Here is a 14,203-nt window from a genome sequence, read left to right on the forward strand (position 1 = left end):
GAATCAAGCAATAACAAAAAAGTGGGTCCAGCCTATCTCTTGATGTGTGAAGTGTCGGGTCGCGGTTAGGTTCCCTCTAGATTTGGGCTAATGGTCGGAATCGGAAGAAAATGTGTTTTTAATAGGCTGTTGGGCTTCGATTCAGTTTGCAGGACAGTATGTGACGTCGACACTGAGGAGGCGATTGGCTGCACACGATAGCGATGGAGAGGGGAGTGGGGTAGGCTAAAATTAAGAGCAGTGCAAAGATTCAACAGTCCGGATAAGACTTTGCCACTGGAGTGAAGACGCACAACGATTAGTCGGTTTTAACAATGTGTTCAACGAGTCAAAAACGGAGAGTGTTTTAAGTTTGTTCTGTAATAAACGAAGCGCATACCTGTTCAAAAAACAGTCGAATTAGCTTCCATTTTTTCAGCGTTTTTGTGTGCAGCCTGCCAATAAAACCACAGAGCTCACTCCGCGAGCGGTTTGAGCTTTTGGACGTTTTACTTGTACTACTCTCACCATGGAGTACACCTCTTCCCCGAAGCCACAGCTCTCCTCCAGGGCAAACGCGTTCTCGATAGCCGCTATCATGTCAAGTGGAAAAACGAAGGACAAGGAAACCGATGAAAACACCATCAAGCCACTTGGTAAGCCGATCGCGCACAGTGTCTTGCATAGAATTCACATTTTCAATATAGCCTACAATCGAGCGTGATATTTTTTTTCTTGGCTATATTGTTTGTTAGATTGTTTAAATCAATCTTGACGATTATGCTATGGGTTGTCTATAGGCCTACTTCTGTTCTATGGGCCTATGGGAAAATAACTGAGAACCTTCATTTAAGATGTCTCACATGACTATATTTTTATAACCTTTCACGATATATTGGTCTAAAAATCAGGCAGTGCATAACCCCGGTCATAGACTCAGCAAAAGTTTCAGTTTCAGATTGTATTAGTTGTATGTACGCGATACGCATGGATATACATCGTCCAACGAAATGCTTACTTGCAGGTTCCATCTCGACATTGCAACAACAATAAGTAATAATAAAAAATATACGAACATAAAGCAATATTGAACGAGCATAAAACAATATTGATGGATTTTACACATGTAGGCCTACAAAAATATGTATTCAGCATGGTTAACTGAATAGGCTCTGAATGAAGCGTTTATTGTATCCAGTGTCAAAAAAAAGTGTATGGACTAATGAAACAGAGCTACAACATTATATCAGAATTTTCTCTATCCAGAAATATCATGCAGCGTTGGCTGTAGTGGTGCTTGCTGATAATTGCTAACATGTTGCTGAATATTTGATTTAATCAAGTTTACTTTTCAATTTATCCAAGAAAAAGGTCAAATGTAACATTTTCGTCAGATAAATATTAGCATTCAGTGAATACATGGAGACATGGGTTAGTAGACTAGACCTGTATGCAATTACTGACAAATAAATATAACCCAGACAATGTTGTTAGCCACATTGCTGTTAGCCAGAACAATGTCATTGTGAAAAAAAAAAAATGTTTTTGTGATTCAGTTGCGCTTTTGAAATTTGTAGTAGGCTAATTTAATGTCGTTCAATGGAAAGCAAATAGAAAAACCATACATCTTAATTTTAATGTATATTCTTGCATTTGTCAAATACCCCTCACGTGTATTGATAATTATTTTAACTTATTTGAATACAAAACATTGTTTTGGAATTTATATGTATATATATATATATATATATATATATATATATATATATATATATATATATATATATAGGCTACTAGGCTCGTTGTTAATTGATACAATAATTCGTTCTACTACTTTCTAAAGCTAAATAATAATAACCAATTTATGACAGTTTTGAAACAACTATGGCTATGAGTTTGTACATTGCTCTAAACGTATAATAGACTTCATATATATATATATATATATATATATATATATATATATATATATATATATATATATATATATATATATATATATATGTTTTAGCTGGAGTAAAAATAAACAACTGAAACCAGCATTTGAACATGGTGTTTTTTCATCCATAGAACAATTCGTGGAGAAGTCCTCCTGTAACCAAGGTTTGGGAGAGCTGTCTTCTCTAGATGGGCTCGGAGATTTCAGCGGGAGCGCGCCTCCAGTGTGCACAGAGCCACTGATCCCCACCACCCCCAGTGTTCCCAGCGAGGAGATGGCCAAAATCTCCTGCAGTTTAGAGACCAAGGAACTCTGGGACAAATTCCATGATCTCGGCACTGAGATGATCATCACTAAATCCGGAAGGTAAACGTCAATTTCTCACTGCAAAAACAGAAAGTGTTACATGTTAAAGCATGTGTGTACTATATTATCGAACCACGTAGGCTATTGGCCTATTTTACTTTTTAAATATGAACGACAATTATACCCTAATGTAGCCTAACACGCAAACTAAAGCTACATTTTATAATCCTGTTATGTCTATCTGATTACCCATGTCATATTAAGCAAAGGGTAATTGGATGTTCTGTTTTGTATTTTGCAGGCTCAAGGAATACATTTTTTAAATAAGTATGTAGCCTATAATAAGACTAATTTCGGCAGTTATTTCTGTTTTTTTTACATATGTAAACTGTGCGATAATTGCACCACAAATCATTGTAGCGCACCTGCCATGCGTGGAAATGTTTATAGCCTAAGGGTAATTATGTAATCGATTTACAACTCTAAATGTTGAGAAATAAAAACATTTGTATAAATATTAACATCATTTAAGCAAAATACTTTTCCTCGAAAAACGTCATGCTGTTCAAAATATATTGTAGGCAAATATTCTCCCTTCCATGAATATCTATTAAAAAAGATATAGGGAATATGCCTCCCGCCAAAAACATGTTTTATCAAATAGCCTACAGTTAAAGGAAACATATAAACCTCATACAAAACAGGAGCTATTGATAATTATTATGGACAAAGGAATTCAGTGAAATATGACTCATCATCTTATATTTTACTTGGAGCCAAGGTTTGAGTAAATATTTATCTCTCGGCGAAAATGGTTGGCGTGGGTTTGTGTAGTCGTTGTGTTGACCGTCTCTCTTCCCCTCCAACAGAAGAATGTTCCCCACCATCCGTGTGTCCTTCTCGGGGGTGGACCCGGACGCCAAATACATCGTGCTGATGGACATTGTTCCGGTCGACAACAAACGCTACCGATACGCCTACCACAGGTCGTCCTGGCTCGTGGCGGGCAAGGCGGACCCCCCTCTGCCTGCACGGTGGGTGACTTTTTTTGTCTCGTCTCTCATCACAGCGAGGCTTTTATGCACGAGTCGTTAATGTCAAAATCATTCACAAAATGGTATGTGGTAGTAGCCAATGACGCTAATTATTGTTATATGGATAGCAAATACACTATATGGCTTAGATAAATACATTTTGGAAGTATTTTTTAACTTGACCGACAAAGGTCAGCATTTGGAACAAATCCGTCCTTTTGATTTTGAATAGCATGATAATACGTTTTTCTGTGTTTGCATGGGCCTTTTCAATTCTAAAATGTATTTTAATATACATATTGTATTTATATTGCAGGTTATACGTGCACCCTGACTCTCCTTTCACTGGGGAACAGCTGCTCAAACAAATGGTGTCTTTCGAGAAAGTAAAGCTCACCAACAACGAACTGGACCAACATGGACACGTACGTTATTGATTTGTCATTGGTATTGAAACATTGAAGCAGATTCATGTTATTTCTGACATGAACTGAAACATGAAATGACTAGAAGGCTGTATCGCCTAACCCGAGAAAAATCCCATACAGGCTATCCTCATCATATAACTTTGTGGGTAGTTTCCCCGTGCAATATTGGATTCATAGTCGCTCTGGATAAGAGCGTCTGCTAAATGACTAAAATGAAAATGAATTCATAATTATTATCTCAAAGTGTAAACAATATTGACAAATTAAAATGATAATTTGGGGGATATTTCTAAAATACGTACGGGAATTGTGTTTAGATGGGATTATAACGGTTTAAATAAATAAACATACTTGCAGGTGATTTTTGAAAGAATTGCTCTGTAAACTTTCCATAAAATCTCGTGGAATTTTCGCATGGAAAATCATTTTTTCCAAATCTCTTTCACATGTTATTGGGAAATGAAATGTTCTCAACTGTAAATCAGAGACGTGATGGATTCAAAATCCACATGTTGCTTTGTTTCACCTGTTAAGATCCAGTTACATTTTATAATTTAAATTAATATTTTCTTGATATTCAAAACATATTTTTTCTGAAAGGGAAATTAATAAGGCCTACATTTTAACGAGAAGCAGAAACACGTGCTAAACTAAAGCACTATAAGCCTATAGTGCAGAAACGAAAACAATAATGGAATATGTGTCCCATGCAACACCATTCATTTACATTATAAACATTATTAGACTAACATCATACACTGATTAGCCTACACCATACCAAACCAACAGATTGTGCGGAAAAACGTCTCCTTGAATTTACAAACACGTTACATTTCGAGGGCATGTCCGTGGTATTCGATAGATAAAAAGAGTAGGCCTATAGGCGAGAGCAATGATGACAACACCAGATAGATATTTGCTAAACAATGTGAATGATGTCATGAGATTTTGATTTTCATGACGCAAGTAAAGACCCATAAAGCTGATTGCTTCCTATACATGCACAAGTTCAAGTTGAGATGTGTCAATTGTGAGAATTTTAGCTGAATGTTGATGAAGGCAGGCAGGAACTCCTAGTTCTTTGGACACCATACTATACCACATCTCCTTTGCCCAGTACAGTCTCACATACAGTATACAGTATGAATCTAGATGTGAATCCTAGGGATCTGAACCAGAGTATAGCAGACTAACTCCCCACAGCCACACAGTAACACAATAGATCATTCTTGCTGACTGTATAGGCTATGGAGTCAGATAAAGGAGAAATGGTCTTCATCAAATCAAATTGTACTTGTCACATGCTTCGTGAACAGCAGGTGTAGACTAACAGTGAAAAGCTTACTTACGGGTCCTTTTCCAACAATGCAAAGTTAAAAATAAAGATAACAAATATAAAATAAAAAATATAAATACCGTAAATACATGAATGAGGAATACTGTAAATACATGAATGAGGAATACTCTAAATACATGAATAACAATAATGAGGAAAAATAACATGGCTATATACAGGGAGTACCAGTACCTATTTGATGTGCAGGAGTACGAGGTAATTGAGGTAGATATGTAGATATACAGTGCATTGGGAAAGTATTCAGACCCCTTTACTTTTTCCACATTTTGTAATCGTACAGCTTTATTCTACAATGTATTAAATCGTTTTCCCCCCCTCATCAATCTACACACAATACCCCATCAAGACAAAGCAAAAATAGTTTTTTTAGTAATTTTAGGAAATGTATTAAAAACATTTTTTTAAATAACACATTAACATAAGTATTTCGACCCTTTACTCAGTACTTTATCGAAGCACCTTTGGCAGCGATTACAGCATCTGGTCTTCCTGAGTATGACGCAACAAGCTTGGCACACCTGTATTTGTGGAGTTTCTCCCATTCTTCTCTGCAGATCCTCTCAAGCTCTGTCATGTTGGATGGGGAGTGTCGCTGCACAGCTATTTTCAGGTCACTCCAGAGATGTTCGATCGGATTCAAGCCCTGGCTCTGGCTGGGCCACTCAAGTACATTCAGAGACTTGTCCTGAAGCCACTCCTGCGTTGTCTTGGTTGTGTGCTTAGAGTCGTTGTTCTGTTGGAAGGTGAACCTTCGCCCCAGTCTGAGGTCCTCTCTCTGGAGAAGGTTTTCATCAAGGATTTCTCTGTACTTTGCTCCCTTCATCTTTACCTCGATCCTGACTAGTATCCCAGTCCCTGCCGCTGAAAAACATTCCCACAGCATGATGCTGTCACCTTCACTGTAGGGATGATGCCAGGTTTCCTCCAGACGTGACGCTTGGCATTCAGGCCAAAGAGTTCAATCTTGGTTTCATAAGAACAGAGAATCTTGTTTCTCATGGTCTGAGAGTTCTTTAGGTGCTTTTGTCAAATTCCAAGCGGAAGGTCATGTGTCTTTTACTGAGGAGTGGCTTCCGTCTGGCCAGTCTACAATAAAGGCCAGATTGGTTGAGTGCTGTTCTAGGAAGAGTCTTGGTGTTTCCAAGCGTCTTCCATTTAAGAATGATGGAGGCCACTGTGTTCTTGGGGATCTTCAAAGTAACAAAAAATGTTGGTACCCTTCCCCAGATCTGTGCCATGACATAATCCTGTCTCGGAGCTCTACGGACAATTCCTTCGACCTCATGGCTTGGTTTTTGCTCTGACATGCACTGTCAGCTATGGGACCTTTATATAGACAGGTGTGTGCCTTTCCAAATCATGTCGTCTCAATTGAATTCACCACAGGTGGACTCCAATCAAGCTGTAGAAACATCTCAAGGATGATCAATGGAAACAGGATGCACCTGAGCTCAATTTCGAGTCTAATAACAAAGGGTCTGAAAACTTATTTAAATAAGGTATTTCTGTTTTTTATTTGTTATTCATTTTCAAAAATGTCTAAACCTGTTTTTCGCTTTGTCATTATGGGGTATTGTGTGTAGATTGATAAGGGGGAAAAAATTACTTTAATCAATTTTAGAATCAGGCTGTAACGTAACAAAATGTGGAAAAAGTGAAGGTCTCTGAATACTGTCCGAATGCACTGTAGGTAAGGGTAAAGTGACTAGCCAACAGGATAGATAATAAACTGAGCTGCAGCAGCAGCGTATGTGGTGTTTGTGTTTGTGTGTGTGTGGTGTCAGTATGCATGTGTACAGTACACATTATGTGTGTGTGGGCATATGTAGTGTGTGTACGTGTATGTGTGTGTTGGGATGTCAGTGTAAGTATGTGTAAGTGTGTGGGTAGAGTTCCAGGCAGGTACTTTCTGTTAGTGTTTTTGCTTGTAAGCAGGAAGCAGGAGGATAAAGTAATGGTCTGATTTGCCAAAGGGAGGGCCTTGTAAGCAGGAAGCAGGAGGATAAAGTAATGGTCTGATTTGCCAAAGGGTGGGCCTTGTAAGCATTTCTGTGTGTGGAATAAAGGTGGTCTAAAGTTGTCACCTCTAGTTCCACAAGTGACATGCTGGTAAAAATGTAAAACGGATTTCAGATTCCCTGCTGTAAAATCACCGGCCACGAGAAACTCTGCCTCTGAATGTGTATTTCTTATTTGAGTATAACTCTATGCAGCTTGTTGAGTGCTGTCTTAGTGCCAGCATCGGGGTTTGTGGTGGTATAGACAGCTATGAAAAATATAGATAGAAGTATGGTCTGCAACTTATCATGAGGTATTCTAACCCAGGAGAGCAAAAACTTGAGACTTCCTTAACATTAGAGAATGTGCACCAGATGTGGTTAACAAAGAGACACACCCCTCCTCCCTTCGTCTTACACGAGTCTGCCATCCAGTCTTGACGATGCATCAAAAAACCAGCGTGATGTATATCCATGTCCTCGTTCAGCCACGACTCTGAGAAACGTAGGATATTACAGTTTTTCAGGTCCCGTTGATAGGATAGTCTTGAACAGAGCTCATCCAGTTTGTTCTCCAGTGACTGCACGTTCACCAATTTCTCAGACTCCATAGTGTTAACATGTTTATCTTTTCACACTCCTCTCTACTGCCACCCCAGTCATCCTCTCTCACTCTATCACCTTGCCTCTTCTATCACCATGCTCTCTCTTTCTACTTCCTGTCATCTCTCTCCACATCTCTCACTCTCATTCTCTCTCCTCTATCTAACCCAGTGTTTTGCCCTCTCTGTGTCTCTATAGATCATACTAAACTCCATGCATAAGTACCAGCCCCGGGTCCACATCATCAAGAAGAAGGACCACACCGCCTCCCTTCTCAACCTCAAGTCAGAGGAGTTCCGCACCTTCGTTTTCACAGAGACTGTCTTTACCGCGGTCACAGCCTACCAGAACCAGCTGGTGAGCAGTAAATCACTACTCAACTGTTCTGTACCAGGGTCTTATTTATTAATGCACACAACGTAAAACCAAAACAAGCATTTCGTATTTGACTACAGTTACTCCCTCCTCCTTTCTTCCATGTGGTGCCTAGTGAACATGACCCAGGGGTCACCAGGGAGGACGTGTTCTGTTGCTGGATAGTGTTCACGGGTAGAGACAATATGTTGAATATAGGGGGTTGTGTGGCTGGTTTACAGACAACATGCAAAGGGAGTGTGTTCAGGTCTGTCTAAAGCCAGTTTTGCCACCCAGGTTATCCCTGACTCCCTTTGTGTGTTTAGTCTGGCTATCCCATGGAAAAAGATAGAGAGAGCGAGACAGACAGAAAGGGAGAGGGATAAGAGTCTGAGACAGAGAGAAAGGAGAAAATAGCATCTAATCTGTTTGCGGGCCTCTTTCTTTCCAGATAACCAAGCTGAAGATCGACAGCAACCCGTTTGCGAAAGGCTTCCGAGACTCCTCCCGACTGACGGACATGGAGAGGTACAGGGAATTTTATGTCCTTGCCTGTTTGTTTATTTCTGTCCGGCGCGGATAAGATAAACAAGGGGAATGGAACTGGGAGAGAGGGGTGAGAGTAGTCGTGTTAGGAGCTAGCTATGGAGCTATGTACTCATTAGCAAGTGCACATGCCGTGTTGTTTATTTATTTCTGCTCATTAGGAGTGTGTGTGTGTGGAGGGGGGGTATGCATGTGTGTGTGTGTATGTGTGTGTGTGCGCGTGTGTGTGGAGGGGGGGTATGCATGTGTGTGTGTGTGTGTGCGCGTGTGTGTGTGCTCGTGTGTATGTGTGCGTGTGTGTGTGTGTGTGGTACAGTTTTGCATACGTGTGTGTATGTTACAGAGAAATTGAGAGAAAAAGGAGGAGAGGGGACACTGAATTTGTTTTGCAACTAGATGAAGGACTGTGTTACTGTATAGTGTTGGTTTTTATTTCAATGCCAGTAATTGTCCGAAATGTTTGTTTCTATAGATATCTTGTGGTTATCTGAGTGACTTCCCAGGGTGCAATGCCAACCCACCCTACTATAAACTTTGGGCTAACACGCACGCACGCACGCACGCACGCACGCACGCACGCACGCACGCACGCACGCACACACACACACACACACACACACACACACACACACACACACACACACACACACACACACACACACACACACACACACAGTCCCATCCAAAGGATTTCATGACCTACAGCCAAACAAACACACATTTTTTTTGATTGACCAATTCCAGCACTATTGCCAAAATCAGCTGATAAATCAGACCATCCCAGGCCGTTTCCCAACCAAACAAGCAAAGTCAAAGACTGCCAAGAGACAGCTAGACAACCAACTCCCCCTTTCTGGCTGTCTCTTTTTGAGGGCTGTGAATTAGATCTGATCAATTGATCTTCAGGGAGCTGCAGAAATCACATTAGTCTGGAGTCAGCCACTGCACTAAAACACAGTGTAATTTGATTGGCTGCTGTGACTGATTGAAACCAGCCCCCTGCGTCGTGGCCTACTGTGGCCTCTGTGCCGGACAGGCCAGAGCTGATAAAAACACACGCACATTTGTACTGCGCCGCTGACAGATATTGCACTTTCCTAACCTAATTGGGGAGCTAATGTGGACGCATGGCTCTTGTGATGCAGACCACTCCTGTCCAACCGACCCTCCTCCTCCACCACCACCATATCTGTCCCTCTCTGTGTCACTGAGACGCTGTCTGACAAGGCTCACAGGAACTAATGCACTTTTTGTTAGAGTACACACACTAAGACTAAGACACACACACTGCTTTAATTATGTACTTTGATACTTAGAAAAGAAGGATCTTTGCTTTTATGCTCCAAAGAGGTATCACAACTATTGAAAAATGTTGTTGTGTATTCTGGGCTTTTCTATCTTTATCTACATTATGTGTGATTTTGTTGCACTGGGATTTTATAGACCGTACATTTGCCTTTCTAACTAAAATGTTATGGGCTCGTTATTTTTACATACCTAATGTATACAGATATATTGACTGCGTGCAGATATATTGTGTGTGCTGATATATTGTGTATCTATTGTCTACATACTGTACATTCAGCATTGTCTGTCACCAGTGTAACTATAAAAGATATAATTTGGGTTATAGGTTACTGCAAAGACATGATATATCTTGGTGAGTTGTTTTGGGGTATTGGTGTGAATGCAGATACAGTATATATTGGACTGAATGTACATTTTATATTAGAATAGGATATTTCCATATTTTGGTGTGAATGTACCAATATGTTTAAGAGTGAACATAGAGATATATTTTGGGCCTTTCTCTTTGGTTTTTGCTGCAGGGAAAGTGTTGAGAGTTTGATCCACAAGCACTCGTACGCACGGTCGCCAATACGCACCTACACAGGTGAGGAGGAGACACTGGGGGATGACGGCCACGCCGCACACAGGGGTAAGAGAGTTGGTCACACACTGATGATGTCATCACACACGTTTCACAAGATGCACATCATGCTAATGAGCCAAATGAGGGTTGTTCGGTGTTACTACTACCACGTTATTTGACAAAATAATTCAAACAACCGTCATTCACATAAATGGACCAATAGAATGCTGCTGAGTCAATGTAGTGCAACATCAATGACAGTATTATAGTAAGAGGTCTCTAAAAGCGTTTCTCCATCTCTCTCTAAGGTTCTGCGTTCACCGCCTCTGACAACCTCTCCCTGAGCTCCTGGGTCACCGCCACCTCTGGTTTCTCAGGCTTCCAGCACCCCCAGTCCCTCTCTGCCATGGGCTCCAGCAGCGCCTCCATGGCCAACCCCTTGCCCCACCCCATGCAGGGCTCCCTGCCCCCCTACAGCCGGCTGGGCATGCCCCTGACGCACTCAGCCTTGGCAGGCACCATGCAGGGCAGCGGGCCCTCCTTCCCCTCCTTCCACATGCCCCGCTACCACCACTACTTCCAGCAGGGCCCCTACGCTGCCATCCAGGGACTGCGCCACTCCTCCACCGTCATGACCCCCTTTGTATGACTCCCTTTGGGGTGACTGCCTGGCCGAGTAGCCCCTCATCAGCTACAACTACGCTTATAGACACACCAGTAGATAAACTCACCGATTTGTCCCCTTCAGCATCATCACCCATCGTCACCACCATGTCCTTGTAAATAATAAGCCCTCTGGCCGAGGCGACTGACTGGACGACCTGGAGAGGCTGCCTGGCTGCTGTCCTGCATGCTGACAGCTGAACCGGAGAGGAAACAGACTCCTACGGGACCTGGTGAAACAGACACAAGACCCACAGACTGATATGAACACTAGATATGAACACTATTGACCTGCATATGAACATTTACGACCCAGATATGAAAACTGATGATCCAGGTATATAAAAAAAAATCAACAACAGAGATGCTGAGGACTGATGACCATGCACAGTGATGCGTTGTGGGAAATATGTAATGGTCTGCTTGTGATGACTGTCGTATGCCCCTGCCCTCCAACTGTTGGTCACAATATTCATTTTGCACCCACTCTCCAGAAAAGCATGGACAGGAGAACCAGTGAACTGTCTGGCTTACGGACATTAAAACCAGAGGGTGTGGTAATTGTTCGTTCTCTCACAGCTTCTGAGGAAAATGAAGAATACGAGACTCCAAAAGTTACGGGCGTGCACAACTTCCAATCCTGGGCACCGCTTGTGGCCACAAAGGAGAACTGTCTTCACACCAGCTGCTGGGGCATGGAGGAATGGCAGCCATTTTAGACCGAGTCAAAGGATTCCCACAGCTTGCTGACCAAAACTCACAGGGAGGGTAGAGGCAACATCTCTCCTCTCCTGCTTGAACTCAAACTCCGTTAAGCTTCCTCTGCAGGCAGAATCCTATAGCCTCCTCCAGTCAGGTTGGCTGTTGCCATGGTAGTCAGATTTGTGCACATAGATGCCCTAGAGACAGAGAGAAGCCAATTGTTTCTTTCCCATCTAAAAAGCCAGCCATGTGTACAGTGAAGAAGTTATAGTGGAAGATGATCATGTTTGATAGCAGTACATAAATATATCCACACTACACAAACACACACACAGGACACAGGACACAAACTATAAGACGAATGTCACATTATAGTGCCATATCATAGGACGCATGCTGTTGCAACAGATAACACAGAAAACATTTGTTTTAAAAAATCCTGACCCTAACCGGGTCTCAAACTACGTTTTCAGTTTCCTTTGTCATCCAAAAAGCTTATATTCACCTCATGCCTTTTTATGTACTGTATCCAATTAGATTTGTGAGGTCACTGAAAAGAGATGTTTGTTCATGTCTCACGTGTGAATGGGCCCTAGAAGACCTCTGGAGGACCTCTCTATCAAAGTCACAGAGCGTTAAAATCCCACTACGTCGTAACGTATCCCCAACACCAGCAGATTGTCTTCTCTAACCAATCAATGGCAAATCAGTAATGTATCAATGAAGTACCAAGAGGGAGAGAAAACCTGCAGACTCTGCAGCACTGAAAGGCTAAGATGGACTTTCTCTTGCTGTATTGGCCTGAAGCTTGATTCACTACCTAACCAATAGCTAACCTCTGGCGCCACACTATAGCCTGATTACTGTAGCCTGATCTATGTCTGCCTCAGGCTGTGTCGACACTACAGCACTCTGGGAGAAAGTCCACACCTGTAAATAATGACTCAGTGGTGCCTCCCCTTAGAGGAGGGTGGGGAGGTAGGGAAATCTATTTTGGTCGTCACATCATTGGCGATTCATCAAGCTAGCCCCTTCTAACCAAAATGACACAGAAGCTAAGATAGTGACACAAAACGCATAGTGTATGCATCGGTACCTTTGTAGTGCCACTCCTCTAAAAATAAAGAATAATTGCAGATTGATTCATCTATTCAATGATGTCTCATACAGTTTGTTACCACAGTAAAACCAATGTTATTGTAAAATGCCGTTCCTATTTTGGCAAGAAAATGACACCTAAGGCAGCTTTGTAAACCTCTAATTCACAGCTAAGACATCCTGACAATTATTTTTAGTATGAAAATCTCTCTTTCGGGGCAAAATGGGACAAACTTGGATGGAAGTGAAGGTCTAATACAGTATTTCATTGTTGGTTTTGTTTTCAATGCTGAGTCTCTTGATTTCATTATGCTGAACAAACCAATCACATGGAGCCAAAAAACAAGCATAAATTAGGCTACAATTTGGCCATATTATTGTGGGCACTAATTCTGCATTTAGCTTACTTTACTGTTCCCACTTACTCACCATTTGCATACCATGTATCCACAAGCAGTCAGCAGGTTTGGAGTTGGAATGAGTTTTGCAGGATTTTTTTGTTGAAAACGTGTTGATGGACAACTCTCAGTAGCCTACACAATGCATGGACTTGGAGGCTTTATCGAGGTGCTATCAAACATGATTATTGCCAGTGAGGGCATTAACTCTAAGGCTTTCAGTTGAAAGAGGCAAGTGTTTTCATTGTTAAACAATTTCGCATAAGAACTCTAACGAAGGTCTTCAAATGGTGTTCTCTTCAATCTATAGCCTACATCTGGAATTCACTCCCCATCTTTCAACATGTCCTGGTGTATGCAGCTGCCAATCTCGCCATGTCTTGGTAGAAGGGCGGGATTGTAACTTTCAACTTTCCGTTTTGAACAATGTGTACGCACACTCAAAGTATGCCATGGGAAATAGATCTGCAAGGATTTTGTCATGTTTTTGTTGTGTTTTTATTATTACTTTAAGTGTAATCTAAATATACAGGATGACATCTAACAAGATTTTGTTTCGTTGATTTTTTAAGTGCAATATATTTATTTCTGCTCTGAAAATGATCTTGTGTAATGTACTATCTGACGCTTAAAAATATGCACTACCATTCAAAAGTTTGAAGAAATGTCCTTGTTTTTGAAAGAAAAGCACATTTTCTGTCCATTAAAATAACATCAAATTGATCAGAAATACAGTGTAGACATTGTTAATGTTGTAAATGACTATTGTAGCTGGAAATGGCAGATTTGTTTATGGAATATCTACAGAGGCCCATTATCAGCAACCATCACTCCTGTATTCCAATGACACGTTGTGTTAGATAATCCAAGTTTATCATTTTAAAAGGCTAATTGATCTTTAGAAAACTCTTTTGCAATTATGTTAG

At 41.2% G+C, this 14,203-nt stretch overlaps 1 protein-coding gene across 1 annotated transcript; it reads left to right on the forward strand.

Moving 5' to 3' along the window:
• Positions 1-266: 266 nt before the first annotated feature.
• On the forward strand, positions 267-13,989 carry LOC120031239 (T-box transcription factor TBX20-like). Its single transcript, XM_038976903.1, has 8 exons — positions 267-635; positions 2,050-2,284; positions 3,094-3,258; positions 3,575-3,683; positions 7,842-8,000; positions 8,449-8,525; positions 10,373-10,482; positions 10,725-13,989. Exons 1-8 carry the CDS (start codon positions 509-511, stop codon positions 11,063-11,065), a joined length of 1,323 nt encoding a protein of 440 aa, XP_038832831.1. The 5' UTR covers positions 267-508; the 3' UTR covers positions 11,066-13,989.
• The last annotated feature ends 214 nt before the right edge of the window (positions 13,990-14,203 follow it).

This window comes from Salvelinus namaycush, chromosome 37 (assembly GCF_016432855.1).
Source record: "Salvelinus namaycush isolate Seneca chromosome 37, SaNama_1.0, whole genome shotgun sequence".
NCBI lineage: Eukaryota > Metazoa > Chordata > Actinopteri > Salmoniformes > Salmonidae > Salvelinus > Salvelinus namaycush.